The 24256-nt window shown below is 37.7% G+C and overlaps 1 protein-coding gene across 2 annotated transcripts in view; it reads right to left on the bottom strand.

Moving 5' to 3' along the window:
• Nucleotides 1-24256, bottom strand: part of Arhgap6 (Rho GTPase activating protein 6) — a 511034-nt gene that overhangs the window by 74063 nt on the left and 412715 nt on the right. For both annotated transcript variants that reach the window (XM_038316286.1, XM_038316287.1), the window contains exon 2: nt 12604-12763. In XM_038316286.1, the coding sequence (XP_038172214.1) occupies nt 12604-12763 (160 nt within the window). The remainder of the gene's footprint in view (nt 1-12603; nt 12764-24256) is intronic.

The following is a 24256-nucleotide window of genomic DNA, read 5'->3' as shown; positions in this document are numbered from 1 at the left end:
TAGACAACCCCTTTGAAAGGGTCATTTGACGCCCCCCCCCCAAAAGGTTGTGACCCATAGGTTGAAAACCCCTGCTTTATTGGATAAGCCTTGTATGGGTGAACAAACATGACAATATAACAGTTTCCAGAGTGCAATGTAGCTCCTTCAGTGGGAATCAGAGTTCCGGAGAGTGAAAATAAAAATACTGGAAAAGAAAAACAGCCAACACTAAATATATGAAAAAAAAAAAACCATTTAAGTCCAACATAGCCCCACCATGTATTCGACCTTGTCCGAAAATTGGGCATGTTTGTATGTGCACAAGTATGGCATCCTCAAGAAATGTTATCTCACAAGACATATCTTTCTTTATTATCCTATTTTCAGAATATGAATTATAATTTAAACAGAAGAAGGCATGTTGGAATATGGGCATGGTGTCATTTCTCTTGGCACAAATCCTACTGAATTAGGGTTTGTTGCTTCATCCTTCTAGTACCATGTGGACTCAGATTACCGGAATCTGTTTTCAAAGTGTCTCTATTTCCCTGGAGAAGGGAGTATTTTATGATATTATTAAGCAATAGAGATGCCTCGTCTTAGAGTGCAGGCTCCTCCAAGCACTTGTGAAATGTACTGACCTCCATAGTCTACATGCTGAAGTAGCGGTAAAGTTAACAAATCTGTGGTCACAAAATAAGAACGTTCCGTGAGTTTCTTACTGCTGTAATGAGACTGAACTGTTGGAGGTCACCATGCTTCTAGCTCAATTAAATACTAAGAAAAGAAATCTTTTTCTGTTTTGTGTGAACTATTTGCTAGGACAATTAGTTCTAAAATTTTTCTTTATGATATTCAAGAAGGACAAATAACTCCAGCGGATTCTTGGATCTCAAAGCAAGTGTTTTCCTGTTTTACAAAATCGTTAAGAAATTTGATTTATTAAGCATGTCTCCTCATTTGGTCAAAATGTGAGGTAGGAAAGCTGATCTTAGGGGGTGAATGTCAGCTTAATAGCCCAGCTATGGTTCTTCCTTAACTAGGCATTCTTTGTAATTACTCCTTGCTACAACAAGTGGTCGTGATCAAATTATACCCTAGAAGGACCTTTTTCTCACTATCATTTTTTCACATTTAAATTCTATGAGTTTAAAAAAAAGATTAAAAAAACCCAAAACGTCATATGCACATATCCAAAAGGAGAAGGCATACTACTGTCTTTTCCAAAGCTGGGAGCTAGCCTATTCTTTGCTGCTTCTCAATTTGCATCTTTCATCTCATTACCCTCACAGAGGAAAGGATACTTACTAACTTAGTCTAAGAGGACACTTAGTTTTCAGACCGAGAAGTTTCTAAACATCAAACCAGAAAAAGGTTTTATCAAATCATTTCTTTTGGCGTTATTTCTTTCCTGGACTTTAAAAGAAGGGAAGTAGGAAGGAGACCACAAGTTAAAAATATTGCACTCATCTACAAAGACACCTTGAATTGTTAACTCAAGAGAAGAAAATCTAGGGGTAGGGGCTGGGGATGCAGCTCAGTTGGTGACTAGGATTCATGAAGCCCTGGGTTTGATCTCCAGCTGGTAAAAAACAGAGGTGTTGACACAGGCCTACAATTCTAGTACTTGGGAAGTTAAAAAGAGGAAGATCAGAAGTTCAAAGTCATCCTTGGTTATATAGGGAGGGAGACAAACCTGGGTTACATGAGACCCTATGGCTTTTTTTTAAAAGAAAAAAAAACCCAAGTTATAGAATTTCACCATTATTTGTGTCAAAGCCAAAGCCTGTAGTTCACAATAATAAAATGGAGTCTGAGAGTTGTGCCTATTTGGAGTGTGATTTTTTTTTTTGACCTATGTAAGAGACTAATTCCTCCTACTTTGCTTTTGTTTTATAATGGACAAGCCAATCAGATATCCATAAGCCATGAACTTTAAATCTTGGCAACTCCTAATAATTTCTGCCAGTTACTCCCATAAAAATAACTCTCTTAGATAGAGTAACTGGAAAGATGACACAATTGTATAAAAATTTAGACCATTTTCTTCCCCATCACCTGGATGCAGAGGTAGATGATATCATTACCAAATCAATGTTTACCTCCTTTCCTCCACTCTCTCTAATTCATCCTTGCTCCATTTTGTTACTTCATGCCTCCTGGGATGATTCTTCACTCCAGCCTTGGCAAAACACTCTATAAATTCAAGCTAATCCCTATGATACAGTCCCGATTGCCAGTACCAGTTAGGAACCTGAAGGTATTTCAGTTCTTTGGTGTAAGAAGGGAGAGAAGTCTACTAGGGGACAACAGTGGAAATGCTTCTCCCTTCTTACAAAACCACTCCCTGGGAAGTCAGTACCCTTCCTGATCACTTGATGCTATCAGCATAACAATGCCAGAGGTTGCTGCAGCCATTCCAAGACTATGAAGAAAGTCAGCTAAGCAGCAAGGGGCTCCACTGACAACAGAAAAGATAGAAAGCCATGGGGAAAAAAAAGATGAAGACATGGAAGTAGCTTATCCTTGGACTCTTCATGAAGTTAGATACTACTTTAAACGATTTCTAATTGAGCCTTTGTAACTTGTAAATAACGAATCTTAATAGCGGGAGATCTTAATAATGGGGGTTTCGTGAGTTTCTACTTCTAGGCCCATCAGACATGTCATGCCAGGTCTACCTACACAGATGTTTTGAATCTGTGTGTATTTGACTTATGGTAGGTAGAAGGAGGGAGGTCAGATTGCCCATAAATCTAAATCTATAAATAAGCAACCCTTTTCAGATAAATGTTTCTATCTTGCCAGCCATCAAATCAGATAGTACTAATAAAATTATAATTAATCCATACTGGAGATTATCTTTTTATTAAAATCATCTATTCAAAACATTATTTATATGTCTACAAATATATGGCTCACTACATATATATGAGTATATGGTGACATTAGTTGTTTAAGAAATTCATAAAACATTACTTTTGTGTTTAGTTCTACTAAAGAAGTGACTATCTCATTTTGGAAAAAAAATCTATTCACATATATAAGTACTAAAATCTGAGAATATAAAGTTCTCATCATTCAAAACCACCCAATTAAAAAAAAACCAAAATAACCAAAACCACCCAATTATAAAATTAAATTCAAATAATGAAGAAGTTAAACTGAATAGAATAGTATAGTTGAACTACAGAGATAGTAGCTATGAATTACTCTATCAAGTTAATAGTAACAATTTAAATCAAGGGTTGCCACAGTTTTTCTATTAAGGTCAAAACAGTAAATATATTTTTAACTCTGTGAGCCACCCAGTCCCTGTTGAACCTACTCAGCTCCATCATTGTAGCCTTACAATGAAGTCACAGACAGTAAAAGAATGAATGGACATGGCTGGGTTTTAGTAATAAAACTTTATTTATACAAACAAGCATTGAGCTGGTGGCTCATGAGCTATAGTTTGTTACTCTTAAACAAAGAGTTTTTAAACTTATTCTTCCAGAGCTTTCTTTTTGTAAACATCTTGTAAATACTAAGTAAAAAAATTAAATAGTCTTGAGACTTTGATCTCAAATGTTCTAAAAAGCTTAAATAGTTAAAGAAACAACAATTAATTTTAATGGATACTTATTTAATTTTATTTTACCCATGAACTCCACATAAATACGGAAAATTGTGATCATATTTCAAGGATGGAGCATTGTTTGCAATTATCAAGTTTACTGTAGGCAGTGATCACAATGTAGAGAACAAGGTGGTCTTAGAATCTTTGGGAAATGCCGGAATATTTTAGAAACTTCAGTGATGAGAGCTTTGTTCAAGATGTCAAGACTTTGTCCAATGGTGGGTGATGCTCCAGCACACATATATAGATGTGTGTTATTGTGACCAGTGGAGACAAGGCCTTGGTTGGAAAAATATATTGTCTCAGAACATGAAAGACTACCATGAATACTAAAGAACAAAGCATATGGCTTAAAAAATCAGGCACCTGCTCATTACTGGTACTGAGTCATACAGAAGCACAAACTTGAGAACTATATACAACATGACAAAGGTCTTCTGCTCTTATGAAAAGCATCCAAGAGGAAAGTTATAAAAACACCTTCACGAAACTACCTGTCATTCTTGGCCTTTAGTGGAGTAGATGGAAGAGTCAGCTTCTTTCTAAAAGGGCTTCTAAAGGCAATTTGATCAGAGTTAATCTTTTATACTATCTTTTATAAAGTTAAATACTTTATAGATTTGCCTTTTTCTGTTTAATGACCTGGGACACTTAGAGGACAAGGATAGCTTTGGACGTGGCTAGCCATATGGAGATATGAAAATAAACCTAAGGTTAGAAACATACCTTAAACAGCTAGGGACAATCTGTGGGAGTGATCTACCCCCCAGAGAGTTTTCTATACCGCTTCACTTCTTTCTTTAGTAATATTAAGCTTTCTATGCTGTCCACGGGCGATAGGTAAAGCCCACAGAGAAAGATATCCTTTACCCTCTCTATCTTAAGATACATACACACATACATGCATACATACACACATACGCACACACAGATGCATACTTCAAATACCAAATACATACAGAACCAAAACTTCTGAAAATACTTTCTCATATATATACTGGGCATTTCATAACATGTCTGCTAGACCTAAAAGTAGAAAAACACACCTTAGGGTAGAATCTGGATTATCTATTGTTAAGATGCACTTAAATAAAAATTATGGAATTTCAACAAAATGGCTTAAATAAGAACTCTTCATTTACTTTATAAGTAACTTAAAAGCAGGCTAGTTTTATGCTTCATTTATTCTATGAATTTCCATATTTTCTCACTTTATCTTCAGTGGGTTACATATCTATCTCTCATGGGCTATGTATCAAGCTTGTTACTTGAAGCTTGGGAAGACATATAGAAAGTCTCCCAGGTATCGCTCCCACTGAGGCCATGGTTCTAGCCCTAGCTTCATTTACCTAACACTACAGAAATAAAATGTTCCTTCTGGCTTGCCAAGTCCCCTAGAATCACAACAAAGAACAATTAAAAGTTATTAATATTGATATTTTTCTTATTTTCCTCCTGATCCCCTGTTCTCCCTTCTTTTTGCTTTCTACAAATGTGTGATGATCAAATTGTAGGCCATAAATCTACATTGAACCAGGAAAATGTACTTTAGGAAGAGACACACAATTAAAGAAAAGTGGATATTAGAGAACGCTATAGGAAGTAAGTATTTAAGCTTACCTCTGATAAAGAGAGCACTGTTTGGTTCATGTGTTTCCCAGGATGAGATATACAGTGTATTTATTATTCAATGTAGATTGTAGACAAATGTTAAAAACTTTCTGTTTCAAGAACATAAACTTAAATCTTTGGTTCATCATCATCATAATCGACTGTTATCTAAATGGGTTTCTTCTTTTATATTAAAACCATTTCAACAGTGAGATAAGTAGGCATCAGGAAACTTTGAGTCTGGTTTTGTTTTTTTTTTTTTTTCCAGTAAAGTAGAAGCTTCATGGTTGATGATTACTCTGGTGGTTTTAGGTGTGATAGAATAGTGTAGAAATCCTGAATTGAAGAAAGCAAACATAGGTTCATGACTATAATTAAGATGAGATATAGGGTTGAGGACAGATGCATGACAAAGCGATAGAGCGATGTTGACAATGATAATTATGCTGATGGAGATGGATAGCTTTTATGGAGAATGTATGAGATGCCAGTAGATGCTTTCAACTCATTATGGTTGTTACTACATTTAAACCTCACATTAACCCATGAGACCATCAATTAAAGTTGGAAAATGAGTATAAGGGCGAAGCTACAGGAAATCATGAAGGTAACTTCAAACCCATTCCTGAAGATATTAGGGACGAAGAAAGAAGGGTGACAGCTGGGTTTTGCAAGGGTAGGGAAGAGTAAAGGGAGAAGCTTAGCTTTAAAGAAGAGTATGCACACGTTCACTCACTTCTCTCAGACTTACTGGTGTACTGTGCCCTGTATCTGGTGTTCTAGAGTCAAAGGTAAATGATATATAGTCCAGTCCCATGAGAAGTAATGATCTTCTGTGGGAGGACCATAGAAATGATGGTGGACACAAAGAAGGCACCATTAGTTCCAAAACTCCTTGCAGTAGAAACCCTCTTTGAGGACTTCCAAGCCTAGAAGTCATACAAATTTGGTAGTGCTGATTCCTTGGGGCTTTTTTTTTAAATCAGATTGTGGATTCTGGTCTACGATACAGGTTGGTTTTTATGCACACCAGAAATTTCTAAAGGGAGATTGAGCACATCACACCTGGATGTTTCCAGCAAAGATAGCACAACACAGAGCAGGATACCTTTTGCGATCCAGATTACTACATGACAAGCTAAGCCATTGGTTCTCCACCTTCCTAATGCTGTGACCCTTTAATATGTTTCCTTATGTTGCAGTGACTTCCAGCCATATCATTATTTTTGCTGCTGTTTCTTGAGTGTAATTTTGCCACTGCTATGAATTGTAGTATAAATGTCTGTGTTCTCTGATGGTCTTCAGTAACTTTTGTGAAATGACTGTTAGACCCCCTAAAGAGGGCACACCCCATAAATTGAGAACTACTGACCAAACTTTGCTTCTCTTATCTACCATGTTACTCTAACTTTCGAAATCAACATATAAGTCACAAAGCAGCCACGGTATTCTTGGCATACCAAGAACACATATTTTTGTTGTTTCATTGAGTTGCTTATTGGGTTTTGTAAAGGATAACGGCAAGGATATGCTTTAATAGGCGGCCAGATAATTGAGCCATTTTGAGGTGTTAGGGTGCTTTTGTAAAAAAAATTTGGAACACTCTTTATTAGACTATTGTCTTCAGCTTCTTAAACCATTAACTATTTAATACCATTTTTAAAACTCATAAGCAAAATCTTTCTCAAGTCTTATACCAGATATTAACTGAATCAAGAAAGAAAGGAAATAAAAATTACAAATTAAGCACATTGATTTAAGAAAATGAATATGCAATTTACTTCTTATGAAAGGATTTCTCTTTAAAAACTTAAATACAGGGGGCTGGAGAGATGGCTCAGTGGTTAAGAGCATTGCCTGCTCTTCTAAAGGTCCTGAGTTCAATTCCCGGCAACCACATGGTGGCTCACAACCATCTGTAATTAGGTCTGGTGTCCTCTTCTGGCCTGAATATTGTATACATAATAAATAAATAAATATTTTAAAAAAACTTAAATACAATGAGGTTAAGCCACCCCACCTACAGTAATATCCTATACTAATTGTGGAAAAAAAATCAGCTAGTTCCTTTCATTTTACCTTCAACAAAGCGTCAGCATTTTTTTCCTATAAAGGCTCAAATAGCCATTATTACTGCACATAAGATATGCTTTTGTTTGATAATATTATAGATTACTTGTACAAAATAAGGGGTTTCATTATGCTATTTCCATACAAGAATATTATATATTTCAATCATATTTATCAACTCTACTATTTTAGTTTTATTTTATTGGGCTTTTCTTAAAGTTTGGTTTTATTTTTTAATTAATTAATTAATTTTTATCCTGGTCATAGTTTTTCCTCCATCCTCTCCTCCCAGTTCCTCCTTACCACCTCCCGTCTGCCCCCCATCCACTCCTCCTCCATTTCAATTCAGAAAAGGGCAGGCCTCCCAAAGATATTAGCAAAACAGGGCATATCAAGTTTCATTAAGACTAAGCACCTCCCCTTGTATTAAGGCTGGACAAGGCAAACTAATACAAGGAATAGATTTCCAAAAGTCAGCAAAAGATTCAAAGGCAGCTCCTGCTCCCGCTGTTAGGAGTCCCACATGAAGACCAAGCCACACAAATGTCACAAATACAAGTGTATTGTGAGTATCTGCCAATTGTGTGTGTGTGTGTGTGTGTGTGTGTACCCACAGAGGCTAGAGCAGTGGTCAGATCCCCCAGAGTTGGAGTTATAGGCAGTTGTGAACTACCTGACATAGGTGCTGGAATCTGAACTCAGGTAGTCTGAAAGAGCAGTAATCATTCTCAGCCACTGAGCCACCTCTCTAGCATTTATCATAACCTCTCAGCTGTGATGTGAAGTAAAAGCAGTCATGCTTTTCCAATTTTCCAATATAACTTAGTTTGCAAACCTGAGCTGTGACTTAGGTTGGACCCACTAGTTCATTTGCCAACTCCTGCTTTGACCACTACTACTAAGAAGCTATCAAATATTCATTAAATGTAACACACTAAATGATATTTAAGATCTTTCCATATGTGCTTCCTGATCCTGGTAGTAAAATCTGTGTTATTTATAGACTCGTTAGTCTGATTAAAGAGACCCCGCAAATGTAGTTATCTGAACAGTCAGAAATCATTCCTGGTTGCTTCTATAGTGGCAATCCCTCTATGTCTGACAGAGAAAACCCTGATAAATATTACTACTGCTGGAAACTCTCTGATTAAAGCCATTAAAGATTTTTTTTATGTTCTCTAGGCTTTTCAAAAGCTGCTGCATCCTAAATCTTATCTTTAGAAGCTGCAATCTCATTTTTATAAAGCTTATGAAAATGTTCATTGTTTATTTAGTATGTTTAATCTCTACCAGATCAGTAAATATAAGGAAGGGACAGGCCACAGGATGCAAGAAACGTGCATCTGTGTAGCTGCATGAAGCAGAAACAACTTTTCTCTTTTCTTTGACCAATCTCCCTTGAATGATGCTTGAGCAAAAAAGACATTTTTTAGGAAGGCATCATCAAGCTGGTAGTCTCGCTTAGGTAATTCGTTGAGTATATTAGATACAACAAATGTTGTCAGAAGAATTGGTGTGCCATTTCAAATTGGAATGTCAAATTGGAATTCAATATTTTACACTCCTATCAACAGTATATGAAAAACATCTATTGACCTATGAAATACCGTATCCAACTTTTTGGATCTGTGACAGTTTGAGAAAAAAATCTTACTGTTGAGCTTGTATCTCTCCAATAAATATAATGGTACCTTTTAATTCTTTTATATTTATTGCATTTTTCTGTGAGCTGCGTGTAATTTATTTGAATTTTATCTAGATTTTTCTTCTTTGTAAGTTATAAATTAACATCTTACTCATCAAATGTGTGATGAAAACTTATGTGCTTATTTGGCACACAAATGATTCTATTTTTAAGAGTAGAATGCACGTGCAAGTCTGCACGCACATATGTATGCTTGTATGTGGAGGTCAGAGGTCAGAGGTCAGTCTTGAGCATCTTTCTTGCCCACTCTCATCCTTACTTTACCTTTTTAATACAAGATCTCTTTCTGAACATGGAGTTCATATTTGCCTAGATTGACTGGCCAGAAAACTTCTAGAGTCTTCTTGTTCATGCCTCCTCGATATTATGCCTGACTTTTATATGGGTAGTAGGAATCAAATCCAGGTTTTCATGCTTTTGAGGCAAACATTTTACCTACTGAACCATCTCCCAGCCCTCTGGTTTTTATGCTATGGGTTTTATTCCTCTCTGTGTTTTCTGAGTGGTCCCTTTATAATATAAAGATATTCCCTAATGTTTTCTTATCCATTTATACTTTCATTTTTGTATAATCAAATCTTTCTTTTACATCAACTCATTTTGGTCACAATCCAACTTTATTTCTTCAGTGATTGTCTCATTGCCTCAAAATAACAACATTCTATAAGTTCCCCCTAGTAATAAAAATAATGCATGCTTGTCATATAATAGAATCTCATATATGTTTTGATTTATTTTAACTGTTGTCTCCTACTTACCACTTTTTGTGCATCAATGCAGTATGTTTTTAATTGCTTGAATTTCACGGCAAACTTTAACAAATGAGCAAGGATAATCTGTTAGGTTGATTAGATCTCCCTGACTGTATTTACACAATTAGAGACTTAAATTATATTCAGATCAATTTTGTGAAATTTCCAAATTAACATTGGTGCTACTATTTGAAATCACATTCTGTTTATAGATTATTCATGAAATAGTTGGCATGTTTATATTATTGATTATTTATTTCAACAAAAAAATGCTTGCTATTCCCCTATTTTGATTCAGGAGCTTGCTAGGTAGCCCAAGCTGGCCTTGAACTCACAATCTTCCTGCCTCAGACTTCTGAGTATTGGTATTACTGCCCACAGCAAACACCCTAACTTCCATTCATATTCAACTTAAACCCCATTGTCTTTTATTTTAATGATTCCCTTGGATAATGTTTTGGTTTTCTAACACTGCTGTAACAAATGACTCCAAACTTAGAACTAAGCAACTCCAATTTATTGCTTTGCAATACTGGGGGTAAAAATCTGAAATGGATCTCCATGAGCTAAAATCACGGTGTCGGAAGGACTGTGTCCTTTGGGGCATTTCAGGAGAGTGTCTATTCCAATGACCTTTTCATCTCCCAGGGCCACCTATGTCCCTTTAATTATGGATCCTTTGTTTCATCTTCAAAGTCAATAGCATTTCACGTCTCTGACCCTTCTTCCACAATCCTTTCCTTCCCGACTGTGACTGGGAAAGTCTCTTCACTTACAATTTTTTTGTGTGATTAGTCTGGGCCCTTTCAGACAAGGTCAGAGAGTTACCTTATCTCAAGGATGCTACTGTATCACATTTGGAAGATTCTTTCTGTCCTGTGGGATACTATGTTAATCATAGTTTTAAGATGCAGGCATCTTTTGAGTATCATCGTACTGCAGATTATGCACACATTTTCAATTAGCGATGGACCTTTCTCCTTTCATTAAACTCTGTGCTAAAATTAATTGAAGGAGACTTTGATGAATTAGGGCTAAGGGATTTAAATAAAAAAACGAAGCATATTTATTTTAACAATGCTTAAATGTCAGGAAGCTTATTTCACATTCTAAATTTCCAGCTACTAATTGCATATGGATCTTCAGCTTCTCTGAAATCCAGCATTATTGCTGGTCCATTAGAGATCCCATTTCTTCCATTTTTCTTTCTCTCTCTGAGACTTCTAAGACCTCCTCCCCATCTTTACTCCTAAATAAAACTGCATCTGACTTCACTGGAAGCGCAGAAGCAAGATGAACTGAAATTCCACATGGTCCTCTCCCTTCTTCTAACTCACCCAAATATTTGCCCATATAACCAATGTCTAGCCATTATGGCTCCAGCCCAAGGTAAAATTCTCCACTGTCATTCATTGTAGGGGATTATCTCAGTGTCTCAGTGACTTCCCAACTCCCATGAACCTCAATTCTTCCTTCTTTCTGATGAATTCTGAAGTTATAGAGTATGCCAGAGTATCTTTATCTGAGACCAGGAAGCTGTAGTCTCTACAAATCATCCCACACAATTACCCCCCAAAGTGACAGGAAACGGATATGTGAGTTTGAATGGGTTTTTATGCCCTATGAGTCTCCTGTCTTATCAGGAATGGTATTATTTCTTTTGGTTCCAGACACTGTTTATTTTCCTTGGGGAATTTATTCACATAGTGAATCTGACACTGTTAAGAACTTCTGTTTGGGGGTTTGCCTGGGGATTAAGAGGCCACATTCATCCTACAGATATCATTATTGCATAGGTTAACCTATTGGTAAATGTCAGAGCCCTTGGGATCCAATCACATTCCTAAAACCATACCTCAGCCATAGGGATAAAGCCTTCAACACATGAACCTCTGGGGAACTCTAAGATAAACTATGACACACATGTATTCATGGACTTATTATCTAATGGATAAATATTCATAACATGTCTATCTTTCAGAAACTTGCTGTCCTTATTCTGCTTGTGCTTTTATTTCTGTATTCATGGACTTATTATCTAATGGATAAATATTCACAACATGTCTATCTTTCAGAAACTTGCTGTCCTTATTCTTCTTGTGCTTTTATTTCAAACACATTAGTCAAAACTCTTTATGAAAAAGCTTACTATAATCTGCATAATAAATTATGGCTTTCCATTCTGTATTTTTCTTTTTTTTTTTTTTTGGCTTCACGCAAATATAAAAACTGCCTTTACAGATTACGATAACCATTCAGAGACAGACTTCTATGAACTACAAGAATTCAGGTGCCCCATTCCCAGCTTTAATGGGAGCCAGGCCCTACGTCAAACCACTATCAAGCAGGTGTGCCTGTGCTTATGTGTCACAGTAGCAAAGTGCTGCCCAGGCACACCAGGAAAGACTGGCTACAAAAGGAGTTCACACCCACGGCATCCCTGATTCTCTCTGTTTGCATGAGCTCAAACCTGCAAGCTTAAAAGATATGAGGTGCTCTTCTCAGACGCTGATTTTGAAATCAAATTGAGATAGGCCCAGTTTTTTTTTTCTCCAAATCTTTTCGTTGATCTTTCTGTAAGCTTTCTCCTTGGTTAATGTCAAGCCACGAAGACTTTTGAGATATTCCCAGTTAACCGTTTCTTGTTTGTTTGTTTGTTTGAACTAGCTGGCATGTACACTGTCCTGCATGGACACGTCTTTCCAAACAGACAGGGATATAAGCCTCCCACCAAGAAGCTGTACTTTCCATTCTGTGTTCATGCCAGGCGTCAGAGGAATCTGCAGCCTGGGGCTTTGGCAAAGCAGGTGGCTGACTTCACAGCCCCCACAGAAAGGCAGAACGTGTGAACAGGGCCTTACCTTTGGGGACGGTGATCTGACAGCCCAGGTCACAGTCCTGTTGTAGCTGACAAAAAGCCACTTCCTGCAGCCGTGCCCGCTCCAGCTCCGAGAGGCTCTGGATGGGGACTGACCTCAGGCGCACGCTGCGGCCAGACATGCTGTTCCAGGTGAAGTCACCCTGCAGACCGAGGGAAAACATGAAGCGTTACACAGTTCCCTCATTTGTCACAGACTTCCTTCTCTCTTAGACAGTGACAAAGGCAAACACATTCCACATTTGTGTTCTACAGCTGGTTCTCTTGTCCCCAAACCAAGTTCTGTCTTAGCTTAGCATGAATTTTCTTAGTTGGTTGCAAAAATCCAAGTCGCTAAAATGACTCCTGGGTCCAAAACTCTCACCTGAAGAAAACCATGTGGAAAGAAGTCACAAGGGTTCTATTTGTTCTTATAGGTATATATAGAAACTGGGGTTTTGTGTGTATTTTCATAACAGGAAAAACTGCTTGCCCTTGCTATCATGTGTGGCTCATATAGGGGACAAATGTGTTTTGAGAGAGTACTGTGTATCATTGTTTGTGCCGTGTGTTTTTTAATCCATCTACCAACTCACTGGGGTGGCCAACATCTTTTACCTTATCAATAACATAATGGCAGCATTGAATAAATGATCTTGCTAAATTATCCTATATAGCAATATCATTTCTACTAAGTATCCAGTGGCATCTACTTCAGCAGTCCCCATGGATTTTAAAATAGACAGATGCCCAAGACTTTTATTTTAAACTTTCAGTATTGCCACATATATCCTCTTGTATGATCTGAATAATTTCTAAATTTCTTTTACCACCTAGCACAATTTAGATAATGTACAAATCATTGTTACAGTCATGTATCATTTAGAAAATAATGGCAAAAGAGAAAGATTTGAACATGTTCAGTACAAATGTAAGATTTTCATTTTAGGAAATATTTACTTCATGGTCAATTCTATCTGTGGATGGAGGTCCCCCAAACACCGAGCACGGGGCATGATTTCAACATTGAACACATATGTATGTAATATATTGTTGTAATATATGTTTAAGGAACATTATGTCACCATGGTAATATAATATCAACAATTATAATAATATGGTACTGGTACAGGAGATGAATATATATCTCTTTACATATAGGTTGAATAAGTTTCACAAAATTCTAAGAACCAAGCTAAAAGTCTGTGACTTTAAAGTCTATGGCAAAATAGTGACCACCATTTCTACTTATAGCACTTTCATGAGCCATGTTTTTTTAACAAAATAAGTACAAACAGATGATAAGTAATAATTCAAATTTATAGAGACATTTGACTCTAATGTAGTCTACACCAGTAAATCTAAGCATATTGTCCTACAAGTATAAGGGCACATTTGTGTGTACTTAAACACACCTCTGCTGCCTGAGGAGAGTGGTGCCTCCTAACCACACTGAAGACTGGGAGGATGTGATGACCCATGAAAAAAAACTACTTCCCACTCCTCTGAAACTCACCATCCCTTGCTTCCGAAGAGGTCATTCGCAAATCATAGATAATAAACACAGTGCCATGGATTCAAAGAGGCAGCATTTCCTCCACAGTCAAGAGGGAATTTTGTTGGTAGTAGTGGTTTTGACTTCTATGAAGAGCATTCAGTGGCTAGGAAGCACTCACATGTTCTCAGCAGGCTTTGGGCGGTGGATGTTAGGAGAGTAAGTTGACAAATATACCCCCAAGAGAGTAGGCTACCTAGTCAATTGATAAAAAGTCCAAGACTAGTCTATTCTTTTCTTTCTTTTGTCTATTGGAGCATGCTCAATTTTAAGCAGTTAAGATCTGGGGACTCAGGTCTTGGTTGTGCCCCTAATTCACATCCACGGAGGTAGTATGTTGTCTGTGAGTTGCATTTTCCCCAGATGAGAAATCTTAGATGAGTTTGTGAGATTAAATTTTACTTCACAATTGGTTGCTAGTGCGTGCACATGCATGCGTGTGTGTGTGTGTGTACAGGCACAAGTGTGTCAAAGAATATATGTGGAAGTCAGAGGCCAACTTGTCACGATCAGTTTTTTCTTCCATTCTGGGGTTCCTTATATTGAACTCATGTTCCTGAGAACAGTATTAAGTGCATTTACTCACTGAGCCATATTGTTGGCCTATGATCGTGCCTTTTAGATATGAAGTTTGGATACCTAAGAAACTGATTTTTATCTAAGGGTCAAAATGAAGCGACATAGTCTTTTTTTAAAAAAAGTATTTAAAAATGTGACCTGTAGAGGACTCAATTACCTATTAGCTGAGATTGGCAACCCCTTTCTGTCAATGGTCAGACAGTCAATATTTCATATTTTGTAGGCCATCTTGATCCTGTCTCAACAACTTAACTGCCTCTCGGGTATTTGAGTTGCCATAGGTAATTTATAAAAGAATGCATTGCAGCATATTTCCATAAAACTTGTTTACAAAATTCGATATGCAGGCTGCATTTGACGGGTGGCCTACATACAGTCTCCCAATCTCTGAACTATAGTTTCAAATGAAATTCACGGATCCCTACTATCATATTTTGTTTTTATTTACTCTATTCTCCTGGTAAATTCAAACAATATTCAGGAGCATGTACGATGTGGTAAGCACTGTAGTAGGCTTGGGTTTATTTAGGTGGCTGCACAATCTTTGTCTTCAAAGAGTTAACTTTCATGTAAGAAGAACACAGTCTAGAAAGTACACAGATTGTGGTGTTAGAAATAAGCATCACATATCACATCAAATGCAGTGGGTGCCTGAGGACAGAGCTGTACCATCTGTCTGCAGATCAAAGAAGGATTTGTAGATAAGGTAATGTTTTGATGGAGACTTGAAAGTTGACTAAGAGGGATAAGGGTTTTCAGAACAGAAAGTCAAATTTGAAGCAAACACTAGTTACGAAGGTAATGAGTTTGAGGACACAGGCTTATTACAGGCATCTGGAAGAATGGAAATAGCAGTAGGTAAAGGCCGGAAGAAGACAGGGCATAAAAATTCTCTGAAGCCTTCTGTGTAAGCAAGGCATAGTAGATTCATTTTGTTTTTCTTAACAGGTAGAGGCCAGTATATCAGGAACACTGACTAAAGAGGAACACAACCAGATTTGCAAAGGAAAAGATGGTACTAAGAAATTTCTTAAAGAAATCAAGGAGAGAACAAGTCAAAGATGAAGAGATAAGAAATGAAGAGATGTTAGGCATCAGGGCATGGAGGTGCATACATGTGAGCTTAAAACTGGAAACATAGAGTCTAGAGGATCTTGAGTTTGAGGACAGCTTGGGCTATGTATATACTATCCCCAAAAGCCAAGCACACATAGAGCGAAGGGGAGTAAGAAGAGAGAGAGAGAGAGAGAGAGAGAGAGAGAGAGAGAGAGAGAGAGAGAGAGAGAGAGAGAGAGAGATTACATGTGATCCAGGGTAGACAATCTGTGGTACCCATGCCTACTCATCAGATTTCATGAAAAAAGTAAGACATAAACACAAAACTCAGTGATAGCACAAAATTATAAAATCATTCCCAGAACGATTGAATAAAAGGGAGATGTGTGTATGTGTGTGTGTGTGTGTGTGTGTGTGTGTGTATGTGTGTGGCACGTGTGTGTTTCACTTGTGTGTGTGTGTTTGATACCAGAGGGACACTACAAATTATCTCCTAAAGCACAAAACACTTTGCCATAGTAAATGTCTATCTGATTCAAAATACTAATAGTTCAGAGGGTGAGTAACCCTGACAGAGTATACATTAGGTCTGCTGTTAAGCTCAAATTACAGAGAATCCTCTTAAAATGATGGTGTCAGGAAATCTTAACAATCATTTATACATTTTGTTTATCATCAGAGGCACAAACTATATATTTTTATGCATCTTATGTAGGACTCTGTATATTATGCATGTAAGTAAAACCTTAGGACTTATTTTTGAACCAGCCTCAAGAAATGCAAATGCCACAAGCCAATTTATAAAAAACAAACAAAAGTCTCAATAAAATAGAATTTTGATTAACTGGAGAGCAACTCACCAACAGCTTTAACTAGACAGATATCTTTTTCAGCAGAAGTGTATGTATCCACATTTAGGCAAAAAGAATCAAAAGGCAAACCCCAAACCCAATATTTATCTTTTATTCAGAAAGGTCATTCTTTTGAGCCAGTCTGTGTTTCTTTACAAACAGACTTGATTTTTCCATGAAATAATATTGATTGAAATAATTTTGGTTTGAGCCTACACCACACTGTTTTGTTATGTGTTTGGGGTTGGACTCTAATTGGAGTATCTCTTTAACCACACCCAAGAATAAACTGTTCCGACCAAGAAGGCCAGAAAAGGATTGGTGTAGGCCTGCTCAAAATATTTTTCTGTGGAGCCAGTATTTCAGAATCAGCAGGGGCAGATTATCACTATCAAACTGGCACGTTCTTCAGCTTTAAGGCACACTTCAAAATTTAAGGTACCAAGCCTCGGTGCCACCCATATACGAATGTTTTGACAAGACTCTGGACATCCTTGAGCCTCATCTTTCTCAACAGTACACAAGGGAAGAGGAAGAATTAACTCTCAGGCATGTGTGGATCACACAAGGCAATGTAAATGAACTTCTTGTGGAGGGCTTATTAGCTCCTGCCAGGCTGTGAATAAGTGGTAATTTAAGTTATAATTAATATTAACCATCACTCTAAATTTGCATCTTCGCCTGAAGCCTGGCAATTTTAGTGATATGAAAATCTCTTAAAAGAAACGTGTGCTGAATTTCTGATAAGTAGTTCCACTATTGGTTGGAGTGGATTTCTATTTTCTAGGTGCCAGCTGAATCGTGGTTTCTTGAAGGCAGGAAGCACAAGGTAAGCTTAGGAACTAAAGAATGGTCTGTCATTTAGATCATATATGTCACGAGTAAATCTTTTTTCCAGTTTTCCTAAGGTGGCCAGTGTTGTGTAATAAACATTAGTAAAGGCACTCTTCCCGGTTAATCAAAATGCACCACTGAAGCACAGCGTAAGTTGAAATACCAAGCCCAATAATCAAGCGCTTTCTGAAAAGGTCTGTCTTGATCTTTATAACTCCCAAATAAACACACCACAATGACAGGAAACTTCCTTCCTTGTGCGCACCTGGGGAAAGCTGAGAGCGTTTGTATGATTGTTACACCCCTGGCTGGACTCACCAAAGAGACTGCTCTTTTATGCACTCACCAGGAAATCATCTTTCAATTGTCCTCTCCTGACTCTAGTTACTCCGCGACACACTTTTTGTTATGGGGCTTTAATACCTCTACTATGTCACACACTTTTAAAAATGCATTGAGACCGGACTTTTTAATTTAAAAAAAAAGTTCTTTTTATCTCGAGCAGGAATTTCAGAAAATTAGAAAGAGTTTATAAGAACAGTAGCCTTCTTTGAACTTTTGCCTTCATATATTACGGTTACTTGAGAAGTGTCCAAGTCTGAAACATGCAAAGAGCCTATCCTGTTGCTTCAGCAAGCACTAGCTGGGGGAATTCTATAGGCCAGGAACTCTTCAAGGTACTTAAGATTCATTAGTGAACAAAAGAGACAGCTGATAAACTCCTACGAGGACTGAGTAACTCAGAGGAAGTTACAAGATGATAAGCACCAGAGAAGCAGGCAGGGCAGGGCAGAGGAAGGAGGATTACTGTGGGAGCTTTCTGGACATCTTGACTGGGAACACCGGATTTGAGAAGGCGCTTATGGAGATGGTGAAATAACCAGGCAGAATTCAGGAGCCAAACATCCCATTGGTTGACATTGGTTAGTTGCTAAAAGCAATATCTTCCTAGACTTGGGTCTCAGTTTTACTGTTTGCCAAACAACTTGCATGCCCTGTCGTTCACTTTTCTCACCTGAAAAAAATGGGAATACTCAGTATTTTGCGTGTAATAAGTTGACTAGGCAGGAATCAGCCAGCTGCTGCCCATGAGTCAAATCTGAAAGGTTTACTGGAGTGCAGCTGCCTTCACTCATTCAGGGACGGCCTAGGGCAATGTCCAGGCTTCGCTGGCGGGTGGGTCTGAACAGCTTTCAACAGAGACTGCTCAGTGCACAAAGCTGAATAATTTTATGTCCTAGCCCTTCCAGAAGATATTTGCTGACCACTGCACCAGTTTAAATGTATTAAGGTACCTTTATGTTTAGAATTAACCCTTTGGAGCAACATTTTCTAACTCCAAGACTGCACACAATATTGTACACATATTCTTTGGAATATATCCCAAAGAGCCCATAAAGAAATCATACAAGATGGTTATAGCTGAGATACTGGAAACATGTAAACATTAGGGCATAATACAAGGGCCTTTCTAGGGCCATCAACTGGTGAGATAGGTCAGTGGGAAAAGGCACTTGTTGCAAGCCTCCACAGGCATGTCATGCCATGTACATGAACACATGTGTGTGCACATATATAAATAAATACGTAAAAAAAAGTTAAAAGAAATGGTCATGTGTGGATTACGGATAAGCCCAAGAGAAAGGAACAAGCATTGTCAAACCTGGAACTGCACTAACACCATCTGGGAAAAATAAATGTCATGTACATATTTTCTTGCAGGAAAAGCCTTGCTAATGGCTAGCACAGAGGGGATACATTGACATATTCAATGCCCTTAAGCAAAAAGATGTCAGACTGAAAGGCCATTTTCACTTCTGAATCCCTCCAGTTGAGCTGTGAACTTGTCTAGTACCCATAAATTGGATTCTTAGTTTTAAAAGCTTTGCTCAAATCACGGAAGCAAAATAGCCTGCATGGAACACAGGCTGTAGAAATAGAAATAACCTGCATGGATTAGAAATATCTCACAACAGGGGTAACCTTCAACAGTTCTTCTTGCCTTTTCATAATTGAATCAGTTAGAACAATTGACCCCTAGCAATGAATTAGGCCCTGAAAATTCTGCTCACAGTATACATGGTTGATTGATTGGTTACGGAGATCTTTATGTTATCTCACACAATGGTTGCAACATCCTTGGGGGGGGGGGCAGTGGCACAATTATCTTTGTTGATGGAGAAACTGAGGCACAAACCTTATATAACTTCCCCAGATCATAAAATGAATAAATATCAGAGTTAGGATTTGAAGCCAGGTTTCAGGATGTATAATTTAGTCTGATAAACACGACTATACATGCATGCAATCATCTCTCAGAGGAAACCAGCCCAAATCCCTCACCTTGCAAATAAGTAAATCAACAACTATTAGTAAAGTTACTCTTACAGCAGGAAAGTAGGACCCTGAACATTGGAGTTAAGCTGCCCTTCTTTCTACCACCAAGTCATGTCAATAGCAGATTCTTCTGCTTGTTTTGTCTTCAAGACAGGGTTTTCTCTGTGTATCCCTGGCTGTCCTGGAACTAGCTCTTGTAGACCAGGCTAGCCTGGAACTCACAGAGATCAGCTTGCCTCTGCCTCCTGAGTGCTGGGACTAATGGTGTTCACAACCACTGGCTGGCTAGATTATTTAGAGTTAGCTAAACTAGACAGTGTTTCCAAATCCAGTAGCTTAAGATCTCCCTTTTTTGGTTAAGTAACATGCCGTTTTAGCATTAGCCTTATTTCCTGTATAAATTGTTCTCTGAAGTCTGTATCTGTCTTTGCCTCAACAGGTAAGATGCTGCCGTACGTGCAAGAAGTTGAAAGAGGAAGGTAACACCTCTGGCTGGGAGACCTCCAAGCAACTGGTGCCTGAATCTTAGAGCAATCACACTAATGATGCTGCACCCGTTAATTGCAGAGCACTCCTTCCTGCTGCAGTTCGCATATTTCCCGCTGCTTCAGCATCATCAATCAGTCTGGAAATGAGTTGTGCTCATAAATCTCTACCGGCGCAAAGCAGTTTTTAGCAGCCACACATCCCACATGCTGATCATTCACTTTTCTTTCCAAATCACAAGCTAGGAACGACAGAATCGCTATCTTACCATCATCATCTTCTGCAAAAGAAATAAGAGTATAGATATATAGATTTGGTGCTTACCCATGAATCCTACTCTCGGCGTCTGTCCTGTCCTCTCTAATCTAACCAAATTTAGCTTGGACTAGGAACTTGACTCTTTTATTACAAAAAAAAATAACTTTTTGGTGAAAAAAATGAATCTTCAGACAGAAGATCTTATCAAGTGTGAGAGAAACCGCCCAGCTGGCCCTCTAATGACTCCGGGATACTTTTTGTTGCTAGATATAGCTTCTACCTCATGAATCTTGGAAGAAAAAAAAATCTTTTTACCAGATCAGTGAGAAGTTTCTGCTCCTTTTGAACATAGATAGGCTGTGTCACTGAGTATGTAAGTGAGATAGAGAAAAGTAAGGAGGGAGGGAGGGAGGGAGAGGGAGAGAGGGGGAACATGCTTGCTGGGGAGGAAGTGGGAGGACAGGACAAAAAGAGAAATTGAAACTGGATTTCTCTGCTTCGTATTTTAAAAAGACTGTGTTGAAAAAAAAGAATACTGGAATTAATAGAGGATTTCACTTTAATAATACCCTATCCATAGGAAACTACAAATGGTAATTGAATCATACTGCAAAGTGTCCTTATTAGGAAGTCATCAAAGAAAGCTGAATGCCTCTGGGAAATCCCCAAGAGCATGACAAAGCACAATACAGCCCATAGGATGCTTTCTCTGCTTAGAAAAACGTCTCAGTTGTCAAACTGTCGTCTAAAACCCCGACTTTTTCACAAATATTAAAAACCAGAACAGATTTATTCTCCTTTATAAGGAAGCATAACACATACTTTGTTTTTTTCTTTGTGGAAACAAAACTCTTTGAGAAGTTGTTCACTTTCTGAGCAGAAGGGGTGGAGGTCCAAGTAACTGTACCCAACTGACTATGTTTAAAAAGGTATGGGAGCAGGGAAAGGTGAAGTGTAAAATCCATGGAGGGCAGAGAAAAAATAAAAAAACCTAAAATATATTTTTCCATATATACATATAGCAACAATTAATTTTAAAAGAGGTCATGAACTTAAAAGAGATTATGCAAAGGTATAGTGAGTGTCGGGAGAGAGGAATAGGAAGGGGAAAATGATGTAATTATATTATAATCTCAAAGAGAAAATTAAAAACAATCCTTATCACTCAGTATCTTCATCTCAATGAATTCCACATGGCACCAACCCAAACACAGTTCAAAAAAAAGCATCTTTGTTAGCCTGCTGACATGACATTATAAATCTCTCATGGATTTCAAGTGAATTTCAATAAAACAATTGCTATGGTTGTATTGGACCGAGAAATGATTTTTATGGATGATCTTTCTGATTCCAGTGCAGGAATCAGTAGAATTTTACTGGAATTCTGTGGCGCTAATCATGGAAGGCACATACAGTCTCTGTTGGTGTTATGTATTTAGCATGAGGAAAGAATTTAAAAACAATAAAATGGCACCTGGTGTTCCTTACTGGAATGATCATCAACCTCAAATCTCAAATGTTGAAAGTGCTTTAAATCTGGCTATATGTTTCACCTAATGGTAGATAATCCTTCATAAATGTTAGATGCACATTTAAAGTTATTTAGCATTATTACATCACATGAAAATAATACATCTGTAATTTCATTGTTTTATCATTAGTCACCTTATTTAATTAATTATTCAATTTTCAGATTGTGCCATGCACTGTCCTAAGCATTTTATGGCCAGTAACTCATTTACTTGTGAAAGAAATTCTAAGCGATAAGTTAGTGATACTTTGATTTCCCACCATGGACATAAAAAGAATCTCTGAGACATTAAGCAACTTGCCCAAGGATTCACAACTCTTAAGTGATGCAGCTGTGATCCTAATCCCTATGATGCTTACATATTAATTAGAAGACAAAGTCACTCTATAATCATCAACAGGAGAAGCAGTTTTATATGTGTTCAATAAGAAATGGTGATTAAGTAATATTCAGCATTTAATATCAGAGTGGTCTCTTAATCTATTATTATTATTATTATAGATTTATTTTTATTTTATATTTATGAGTATTTGCACAAATGTATTTGTGTGTACCACATACATGCAGTACCCATGAAGTCCAGAAGGGGGCATATGACCCTCTGTAGCTAGAGTTATAAAGGCACTGACCACTACGCCTGTCCAATAGTGAAATCAGAAAAAGGCAATTTATTCAGTGTGGGTACATTGGCAAGAGGGACAAAGCTACCCACCCCATCCTCCAGCCAAGTCCACGTTCATAGCCCTAACAAAAAGTCATTTTTAAATATGCGTATTGTCATGTCAGTGAATATGCCATGAGAAAGTAACTGCTTCTTTAAGTGAGTAATCTCATTATCAAGAAACAATATCTTGTGAACTCAAATTTTATGGGGTTGAACCAAATCAAGCTCTCAAAGGAAATACAAAAACGATGGGCAAGTTGGGTATTTGGCATTATTTGGATAATATGAAAGATGAAGATAAGGAGTCCTCTTTAAGATTTAAATATCACCACTTTGAGTAGAACCAGTAAAAGGTCTAAAACCCTCCAACCAGCCTTGTAACTGAAAATCAGAAAACAGGTAAAGGGTTTTGATTTGTGGGAATTTTGCTAATCAGAAAAATATGCTGCAAGCACAACAGTCTTCTTCCACGCAGTCCTTCATTGTCAACTGTGTCAATATCAATTTCCAGTCTTCGAGTCCACGCATGAGCACTCATATTGCCTCCTAGGCTTTGCTTCTGTTTATACAATTGGTGACATTTTACACATTCATGACGAAATACTCCAAGAACCACTCTCACAAGCTTCTTGAGTAGGCTTCTGGTCATGCCAGTCTTTGACTTAAACTAAGTTCCTCATCATGATAGCCAAGAACATGTGTGTCGACTTAAAGAGAATTCAAAACAACAAATCATCGTGATAGGAGAAATTAATTGAGCATAAATACAAGATAGCAATTGAGGGTATCAAGCATTCCCTTACACAATTCCATTTGACAGAAGAGGTGATGGAAATCCAAATACAATGGCTGCTCACAAAAATCTGTAGCCTATAATCCATGGGAATTCCATTAGACTTCATGTCCTACTCTTACTTGTAGTTAACAGTCATATGAGTGGGCTCTAGTCAGTAGAATGTTGGAGAAAGTGGTCTGGGACAGGCTTTATTTTCAGTCCTAGTTCCTAAAACCCTGGGCAATCCTCAAAGGCATGCGTGGAGCTCACAGGTAGGGGCCACACCTCACAGAATGTTTGCTTGCTGTACTTTGTCCTTCAGTCCTGGCTGGTCTTGAAATTTTTTTTTTAACTACCCAGACAGGGTAGAAGGTGGTGCTGTGACAAGTCTGAGTCTAAGGTATAAGAATTCCCAACAAGTACCTCTCCTTTCTTAGAGCCCTTAAGCCTCCATAACGTAAATCTAACTACTGTGTTGGAGAGATTATCTATAAAAAGAGCCATGAAGAGAACACATCGAAAACAGCAAAAACTTGCTTGTCCCAATGTCTCAACTAAACCCAACCCTAACTAATCTTCCAGATGAATGAAGTCTTCTATGTGAACACTGTCAAGTTCAGAAGAACTATCTAGTTGAACTCAACTCATGGTACCAAACCAGTGGGGGCTGCTTTAATCCGCTAAAGTTTGAAGTGGTTCGTCTCTTTTCATTTTCTTACATTACCAAATCA

This window comes from Arvicola amphibius, chromosome X (genome assembly GCF_903992535.2).
Source record: "Arvicola amphibius chromosome X, mArvAmp1.2, whole genome shotgun sequence".
Taxonomy (NCBI): Eukaryota; Metazoa; Chordata; class Mammalia; order Rodentia; family Cricetidae; genus Arvicola; species Arvicola amphibius.
The sequence above is the reverse complement of the archived record's forward strand: the minus strand, read 5'-3'. Positions and strand labels throughout refer to the sequence as shown.